Below are 9,837 nucleotides of genomic sequence, written 5' to 3'. Positions count from 1 at the left end.
TTATTTATGTTTTTTATTTGTTCTTTGCTATGATGTTTATCTATTTTTTAATTAATCTCTTCTTTACTTGTATTAAATGTATGAATGTCTGTTATTATGTATATTTCATTTTTTTCTTGTTCCGTCTTTCAAATCTGTAATAATTGTTGTTAATTTTTAGAGTTTTTTTTTTAAAGAATTTCATTTAATAATTTGAAATACATTAAACAACTTTTTGTAAGGAAATTAAAAAATAAAAACATTGTAATGTAAATAAGAAAACCTAAAAAAATGGATTTGTTATTCTTACATATAATGGCTATAACAGGCCAGATGAGGCCCTATTTTCCCGCATAGACAAGCGTAGTTATTGTTGTTGCAGCCAAATGCTTGTGTTTCGATGTAAAGACCCAACTAGAGCTGGCAAAATATCGATGGCACTAACGATGCTATCGATATTTAATTTTTTGACTAAATATCGATTGATATTTTTCCGATAGAACTATCGCAAAAGTTCAATTTTTTTGCAAAATTAAACAAAAACAAGTATAAACGTGCTATATTCGGCCGGGCCGAATATTATATACCCTCCTCCATTGATCGCATTTGTCGAGTTCTTTCCCGGCATTTCTTTTTACACAAACAAAGGATAAAAGAAAAGAATTGCTATGCTAATTGAATTGAGTGTTGAAGACCACAGTAAAGGTTTATGTGTACAATTTCAGCCAAATCGAATCGAATTGGTAAATAAGAAAACCTAAAAAAATGGATTTGTTATTCTTACATATAATGGCTATAACAGGCCAGATGAGGCCCTATTTTCCCGCATAGACAAGCGTAGTTATTGTTGTTGCAGCCAAATGCTTGTGTTTCGATGTATAGACCCAACTAGAGCTGGCAAAATATCGATGGCACTAACGATGCTATCGATATTTAATTTTTTGACTAAATATCGATTGATATTTTTCCGAACTATCGCAAAAGTTCAATTTTTTTGCAAAATTAAACAAAAACAGGTATAAACGTGCTATATTCGGCCGGGCCGAATATTATATACCCTCCACCATTGATCGCATTTGTCGAGTTCTTTCCCGGCATTTCTTTTTAGACAAACAAAGGATAAAAGAAAAGAATTGCTATGCTAATTGAATTGAGTGTTGAAGACCACAGTAAAGGTTTATGTGTACAATTTCAGCCAAATCGAATAAGAATTGGGCCTTTAAGGGGCTCAAGAAGTAAAATAGGGAGATCGGTTTATAGGAGAGCTATATCGGGCTTAAAACCGATTCAGATCATATTTGACACGTATATTGAAGGTCATGGGAGAAGCCGTTGTACAAAATTACAGCCCAATCAGATAATACGCCCTCTTGAGGCCCAAGAAGTCAAGATCCCAGATCGGTTTATATGGCAGCTATATCAGGTTATGGACCGATTTGAACCATATTTGACACAGTTGTTGGAAGTCATAACAAAACAAAATACAAGATCGGTTTATATGGTAGCTATATCAGTTTATGAACAAATTTAACCCGTACTTGGCATAGTTGTTGGACTTCATAACGAAACACGTCATGTAAAATTGCAACCAAATCGGATAGGAATTGCGCCCTCTAGAGGCTCAAGAAGCCAAGACCCCAGATCGATTTATATGACAACTATATCAAAACATGGACCGTCAAATGAAATCAATCCCAAATTAAACTGTTTCCACAAATTTATGATTTAAACAGCTTTCTCGCAACTTTAACAATTATTACTCATAAAAAAACTTCAAATTTTTAGGTTATGTCATACGAAAATAACATACAGGTGTGATAGCAAAAATGATGAATCGTATGTTAATTTGATCATTTTGACAAACATTTTCATTTACATGTGAATACAAAAAGGGACATATCATAAGACATCAACATACCGTGAATAGCGCCATAAGCGGCTAAAGATTAAAAGATATGGTGTCATCATTTAATTTTAATGACAAAACTAAAAGAGGAAGAACGCAACATATTTGTTCGCTGATAAAACGTTCTGAAGTGGCTAATTTGCTTAGGGTTTTAATAACATCACATTTATGAGTTCCGGGAAACTTTTTTTTAAAATTAAAATGACTTATTTTGTTTCTTTTGTTGATATTTAATTATTGCAAATATGGTATCAGGGCTGTCAACGTTAAAGTAACATAAAGCATTTAGCGGGAAGAACGTTTTTTAATCAATAAGCTAGCGAATCCGCTAGATTGGTAAATAAAACACAGCAGATATAATCGGGCCCTATCAAAGCGGCCTTAGACCTGATAAATCCAACCTCATTTGCTAGATTCTTCGCTCAAACCTTGAGGCTAAAACAGATTGAGCGCGTTGAGCTTTGTTTTTGAACGTTGCGTTGCAAAATGCAACTCTGCGCACAAATTGCACAAAAGCATCGCTTCAAAGCAAGATATATTCATTTACAGGTAGTGGCAGTTGCCCAACAACAAAATATTGAGTGCACTATTTGTCAAAATCAGTGATTAGTGCAACTCTGATTTTGTGTACATAACGAGTTCGCGACATTTTTCGTTGTTTGTGTGTGTTATGGTTCTTAAATATAATACACACTCACAACCAAAACTCGTTGACAGATAGTGCACTTGGCGAGAAAAAAAATTGTACTCAGCTGTTTACGGTGCTCTATCTGCTTGAAAGCGAGCGTCATTTTGTGTTGCCCCACTTCAAGTAGTGTTTTTAGTCGTCAAAGTTAAAAATTGTTTAACTTCCGAGCTGCTTTTGTAACATTTGTTTGCAGATTTGCATTAGGATCGGCTGATTCTAACGGTACTCTTAACGAATAGTAGCAAAATAGGGACTTGGTTTCAGACATGAGTTAAGTGCAAAAGTGAAGTGAGAACAAGTTTAGTTAAAGGGCATAATTTTATTCTACATATCCAACTTCTGGCGAACCTGCAAATACTAAAGCTTCTAGGAACGGAACAAGGATGATCGAGAGACCGGTTTACATGGGCGCTATATCAGGTTAAAGGTTGATTCGGACCGTATTTGGCACAGTTGTTGGAAGTCACAGAACACCGCATACAAAATTTCAGCCAAATCGGACAAAAATTACGGCTTTCAGGGGCTCAAGAAGTCTAATCGGGAGATCGGTTTATATCGGAGGTGTATCAGGTTATAGACCTATTTGAACCGTATTTGGCACAGTGGTTGGAAGTGGTAACAGAACGCCGCATACAAAATCTCAGCCAAATCGGACATAGACCGATTTGAACCGTATTTGGCACAGTTGTTGAAAGTCAAAACAGAACATTACATGCAAAATTTCAGCCAAATCGGACAAGAATTGCGGCTTTCAGGAAGAATTGCAGCTAATCGAGAGATCGGTTAATATGGGAGCTATATCTAAATCTGAACCGATATGGACCATTTGTCAAGTCAAGGCGAATTTATAAAGGTGGTCTCACGCGAACTGCTGTTAACAGCCGCCCAGGTTTGGACGTATTAAGACAGATTTTTGCAATATATATGAGTGAGATTGAAACCCAATATAATATTTATCAATGCACAATTTATACAATTAAATAACAATTTAATTCGTACAATTAAAAATATGTTCAACGTATGCCTTGTTTGCCAATTATTTGCATGATACAAAAGAAAATCATAATTTTGCATAGGATGCAACATATGTCGCCATCTATTTATAGACAATTTTCGTGCGAACTAACTAGTGAATAGCTTATTGTTGAAATTAAAATTTCATCGTGTGACGAGCCCCATGTAACCATTCAATGGCTACGCGTTTTGCCATAGGTCGTACTTGTTGCAGTTTGACACAAAAACGATACTTGGCAACCATAATTGTAACAGCTGTTTGTTGTTTTCAAAATCAAAAAATACGGAAGGGTAAACTTGTTCCTCACCAATCAACAAATACGAATATTACATTAGCATAAACGATAGAGACACGTTTCCACGTATTAGTTAATATCTCTCCAGAAAGTTAGAATAACTCAAAGTTATTTCGTTTCGTTTTTGCAGCAGATGTAGGCATACGATCTGTAATGTGGACAATCACCATAACAAAGAAACGCTGGAAACAGGTTGCCATTGCAACCGGAACCATTGGTGTTTTTCTCATAGTCCTAGTAAAGATACTTGACATCTCCGACAACAAGGAAAGTCTCTCTGCGGCACCACAGAGCCAACATGAATTGATAGCCATTTATGAACAACAGCAAAAACTAATTGAGGAGCAACAGTTGGAATTACAAAAGACCAAAGAGGAATTGGCACGCCTGCAGGATGATCTGCGTGCCCTGCAGTCAAATACACCACGCAAATATCCGAAAGTGAAATACCTAAACTACAAGAATCGCAAACGTATCCTTATAACTGGCGGAGCCGGTTTTGTGGGCTCCCATTTGGTTGATAATTTGATGCTGGACGGCCATGAAATTATTGTGGTCGATAATTTTTTCACGGGACGCAAGCGTAATGTGGCCCACTGGTTGGGTCATGAAAATTTCGAGTTGATACATCATGATATTGTGAATCCTCTGTTCATTGAGGTTGATGAAATTTATCATTTAGCCTCGCCCGCTTCCCCACCGCACTATATGTTGAATCCTGTAAAGACAATAAAGACCAATACCATGGGTACGATTAATGTCTTGGGCTTGGCCAAGCGTGTAATGGCCAAGGTATTAATTGCCAGCACATCGGAGGTTTATGGAGATCCCACAGTGCATCCACAGCCAGAGTCATATTGGGGACATGTAAATCCAATAGGACCGCGTGCTTGCTATGATGAAGGCAAACGAGTTTCGGAAACTTTGAGTTATGCCTATGCTAAGCAGGTGAGTTTTTTCAACATGAATTGACACGTCAATTTTAAATCCCCGGGAAATATCAATACTTCTAATTGAATTAATGATTTTTCCAACAAAGATCTTCCGGCCGTCTGTTGATTGAATATCTCATTAATTTGCTAAATTGGCCATTATCGTTCAATATACTGCCACCAAATCATCTAAATATAAAAATGAATTGATAAGCACTCCCTCTCCCCCCATTCATAAGAGATAAAAATTTTTGACTATCTCAGTTCTGTGACAGACAAAAACCAAATGCACTGGCAAAACACTTGAAATTAAGATTCTTTTGTTGTTGTTGTTGTTGTTGTAGCAGTGTGTTGTACACTCAAGCGGCAGCCCTTGCCGATAAAAGACTCCATCGGGCAATCCGGCTGCCATGGGATTGTTTTCTATAGTATTGTCAATTTTATTTTTATCTACAGCTTTCAATATCAAATAATTCAAACCCTATTTGTACTGTTTCAGGAAAAAGTGCAAGTTCGAGTGGCTAGAATATTTAATACTTATGGTCCACGCATGCACATGAACGATGGTCGCGTCGTCTCAAATTTCATACTACAAGCACTTAGAAATGAAACTATAACAGTTTATGGCAATGGCAAGCAGACGCGTTCCTTTCAATATGTAGATGATCTGGTAGATGGTCTTATGGCACTCATGGAATCCAATTACACACAGCCGGTTAATCTGGGCAATCCTGTCGAACATACCATCGAAGAATTTGCATTTATGATCAAGGAGCTGGTTGGGGGCAGTAGCAAAGTGGGGCGCACCGATGCCATGGAAGATGATCCCCAAAGAAGAAAGCCCGACATTAGTCGGGCAAAGAAATATCTCAACTGGGAACCAAAGGTACCCCTGAAGATGGGTCTCCTCAAAACCATTGATTACTTTCGCAAAGAACTGGAGAGATCCGATCGTTTTGCCGCCAATTCAAAGAAATATTTCGACTCGCATGACCTGCAAAGAAGTCCGCAGCGATTTCAGTTCGATCCCGGCAATGGCTAATGCTCAATAGATGAACCATTCGGAAATGAGGGAGTACTTAGTTTAGAATGTTTCCTTAGGTCTCCCATAGATTAAAAACACATCAAAATCTTTGAATCTAGTCTGTAATGTAAATAACAACAACAAGAAGTACACCGCAAATATAGCTGTTATAGATGTAATTTGTAGTAGAGCTCCTCCCTTTAGTTTTAAAATTTTTTTACGCCCACAAAGAAAACCAACTTTGTGCAAATGTTAGTTATACGATTTTACACCATCTCACTCTTTACTAGGTTTTCGTTTTTTTGTTTACATTTTTTTAGCTGTATTATAAGATAATTTGCTTTGTTTAAAGCCATTATGGAATATATTTTTGTATAAGATTAACTTTAAGTGAAAGAACAAAAAAACACACGAATGTAATCGAAATAAAATTAATGAACAAATCCAATGAAGACACTTCGGTTGACTTTTTAGCACTTGTAAGTGATTCCTGTGGCATCACAATGGACGAAAACGTCTGGACGTGAGTCTGTTGGCAGACTGCCACTTAAAACCAACCCAAACTAAGTGATTCAGGGCGCGCGGTTTAATAAGGGGTTGTTTTTATTAACTTCTTTTCGATACCTGCAACATTTTCATAAATTCTTGCATTTCATATCGGGTTTCGGCCCGGACGAACTTAACGGGTTTTTAATTACTTTATTTGCTTTAATAGAGCTTATGATAGGGGATTTGGCGCGGACTGAAGTGACCAAAACCGGGGCACTCCGCTCCCTTCGTCCCAAACATATCAAATCCGTACACTCATATAAAAAAGATTGCTGAAAATATCAAACACTGCCTGCTAAACAATCCCATGGCAGCCGGTTGTACGTACCCGTACGATTGACCCGATGGATTCTTTCATCGGCAAGGGCTGCAGCTTTAGTGTACAACAACAACTGTCTGCTAATATTAGTAGTTAATTTCGCTGCTTTTATGGCATTAGTTCTGCTATTACAGCAATAATTCTGCAACTACAGAGCAGCAGGATGACTGCTGAAAAATCAGTTTTTGCTGAAAATGACTGCTGCTTAGTTATAAAGGGGATGTTAGAGGAAAAATAAAATACAAATGTAAATGTATGTCTCAGTGGATGCTTGTAATCACCGCTGAAAGCATACATTCCATAATCTTTTTTTCTTTAAATTTTGATACAAAAGGCCATGCCAGTCATATGCACAATATTTGAGCAATAAGTATAATGAATTAATTAGCTAGCTTATTTACAGTAATATTCCACAAATTAAAATCATCTCTTCCAACAACCATGTTCAAGGTCAAATAGAAATCCACAAATATGATTACTCCGGATAACTGCAAGTGTTGCAGAACAACGTTTTGTAGTTTGGGTTGCAAGGATTTGAAATACATTGCCTTTTGAATTACGAAATCTTTTACTTGCTTTTAAAATTAAGCTTACTGATCCTATATTGGAGATAGGTTAGGTTAGCTTAAAGTGACAGTCCTTTACAGACTCACTTAGACAATTTTAAGTCCATTGTGAATCGAACCCAAGACCCCTGCACTGGTAATCCAAGCACGCTACCAACTCGGCTACCTTGGCGCCCTATATTAACGACAAGAAAACTTAAATTTAACGTTTGGTTTTATACATTTTACTGATGCATTAATTCAAATATTGCATGCTGGCAAGGGATTTGTTATGCTATTACTTTTCTGAGTAACCTGGCGTGGGAGCCTTTTTTGTTTACAATTCGATTTTTAATTTTTAATTTAACTTGCCGTTATTATATATTGTATGATGTTTGTAACATTTAATAATGGACCTTTTTGGCTTCTTTATTATATTAATTAAATGAAATGAAAACCAGTAACAGACAAAGAAAAAAATAGCATAACATTTTTTCAGCAGATTTTTGTACTTAAGGCAGTAGATTTGTTTTACTGATTTATATGACCGAAATGTTTGCTAATACAGCAGCTCTATGTTGTTGTTGTTGCAGTGTGTTGTACACCGAGGCGACAGCCCTTGCCGATGAAGGATTCCATCGGGTCAATCCGGTACGTAAAACCGGCTGCCATAGGATTGAGCAGCCCTATGTTTGCTGATGCAGCAGTAATGTCTGCTTTCCCATTTTCAGCAGGCAAAACCTTGCTATTTTGAATAACAATTTAGTTGAGTGTAATCTTCTTCCAAAGTCGTTTAATTTAAAACCCTTTTTACCAACCGACCCATATTTCCGTCTTGGGGAGTTTCTTTGGTTGTCCCTTCGTACTTTACTTCCAAACGCCTTTTATTTCCAACCCATATTGTCTCGGATGACCAATATAGGTTTATCGATGACCCACATTTTAAAATAAGCCTCGCACTGTACTTCCAAAGACCTTAAATTTGAGTCCAATATTGTACCGGTCGGTCAATATATCGCTTTGGCGGTTTGCTTAACGTGCTAAGCCCTACTTTTAAACATCCGAATTCGTACTCTACTTCCAAATATAAAACTTTTTATTATGATAACTTACATATTTTTTTGTAGTGGTTGCCTAATTTGTTTGGGCTACTTGTGTCTGGTGAAAATAATATAAGTGCCCTCGCTGTTACAGAATTTACGTGTCAAAATTAAAATGACACATTAAAATTGTTTTTGTTGTAAAATCATAACGGCACAATATTTTAATAGGCAGTTTATACGGAACATCATGTTCGTACTCATCATGACATAAGTACCAGTTAGTGCACCGTAAACAACTGAGTACAATTTTTCTCGCCAAGTGCACCATCTCTCAACGAGTTTTGTTTATGTGTGTGTATTATAGTTAAGAGCTATACACACACAAACAACGAAAAATGGCGCAAACTACAATAATAACTTATTCAAAATCAAAGTTGCACTAATCACTTATTTCGACAGATAGTGAATTCAATATTCTGTTGCTGGGCAACTGCTACTACCTGTAAATGAATATATCTTGGTACTCATCGTGTGTACGTGATAATTACAGCTTTTGTTAAAAACAATACATCGATTTTTTTCTTTTCTTTGATATTATTTAATTTTCTCCACTTTTCTTCCATTTTTATAACTGTATAGGGACTTTACATGGCACATCATGATGCGTGGTCATTGTAATAGTATTAGTGAAAATAAGGGTGTATGCGTCACATGTACACATAACCATCAGTAATGGCTGAGAAACCATGACTGATGGTTACGTGTACATGTGACGAATAAACCTTTGTTTTCACCAATACTATTACAATGGCCATACATCAGATGTGCCATATAAACTCAGCATAAGAATCTTACATGTTTTTGTAACTGTGAAGTTGTTAATTTTTTAATGTTTATTTAGGAGTATCTATCGTTGGAATACGGCTTTTTTGGCCGAGAAGGCTTATGTATTACTATTAAGAAGGCTTATGTATTAATATTAAGAATAGGTTTATTTGACAGATTTCCTTTAACGAACTGTCAAATAAACCTTTTTTAAGGCTTCATAAAGTTTAGTGAATAAGGTCATTATGTTCTGGAGATTTAAGTCTCAATTAGATTTCTATAAATATGTTGTCAAAAATTTTTGTTGTTTCAAATATTTTGTCCAGCTTGTATTTCAACTAAATTAGATTTTTACTAAATCTTTTATTAATTGGCTTTGATAGAACATTCGTCTCATTAGGCGAACTTAGAATAGATTTCCAAACGCGTCGATCTTCTGCGCTCCTACTCCAATCTCTGGCACCTAATTTCGAGATGTCTTTAACCACTTGATTTTCTGTCGTCCCTGTTTGCGTGTACCACAGTGCTTGTCTTTAAAAAAGACTTTTCGCTGGAGCTTCTTCATTCACTCTGACAACATGACGTAGCCAACGCAACCGTTCATACGTATATACGAAATCTCTCTCAAAAAGTCTAAGCACTGCTTCGTTGGGGTTCACAAGTACCCATCCCTCGAAAACATATAATAACGCAAGTAGTATCATTGCCTTGTATAGT

The 9,837-nt window shown here is 36.4% G+C and overlaps 1 protein-coding gene across 2 annotated transcripts; it reads left to right on the top strand.

Annotated features, from left to right (window-relative positions):
* Positions 1-3,836: 3,836 nt before the first annotated feature.
* Positions 3,837-5,952, top strand: LOC106092755 (UDP-glucuronic acid decarboxylase 1). 2 transcript variants are annotated; one of them, XM_013259676.2, is made up of 3 exons: positions 3,837-3,878; positions 4,014-4,831; positions 5,315-5,952. In XM_013259676.2, exons 2-3 carry the CDS (start codon positions 4,037-4,039, stop codon positions 5,855-5,857), a joined length of 1,338 nt encoding a protein of 445 aa, XP_013115130.2. In that variant the 5' UTR covers positions 3,837-3,878; positions 4,014-4,036; the 3' UTR covers positions 5,858-5,952. The 2 variants fall into 2 exon arrangements, with proteins under 2 accessions (XP_013115130.2, XP_013115131.1); XM_013259677.2 differs by lacking the exon at positions 3,837-3,878 and adding an exon at positions 3,910-3,955.
* The last annotated feature ends 3,885 nt before the right edge of the window (positions 5,953-9,837 follow it).

This window comes from Stomoxys calcitrans, chromosome 1 (genome assembly GCF_963082655.1).
Source record: "Stomoxys calcitrans chromosome 1, idStoCalc2.1, whole genome shotgun sequence".
Classification (NCBI taxonomy): Eukaryota; Metazoa; Arthropoda; class Insecta; order Diptera; family Muscidae; genus Stomoxys; species Stomoxys calcitrans.
This window is presented reverse-complemented; position numbering and strand designations above follow the sequence as displayed.

What these genes read in the sequence shown, in the direction of transcription:
- LOC106092755 (XM_013259676.2), top strand. Translation starts at nt 4,037, where the DNA reads ATGTGGACAATCACCATAACAAAGAAACGCTGGAAACAGGTTGCCATT. An exon ending in GTTATGCCTATGCTAAGCAG is followed by an intron (nt 4,832 to 5,314) that starts GTGAGTTTTTTC and finishes GTACTGTTTCAG; the next exon opens with GAAAAAGTGCAAGTTCGAGT.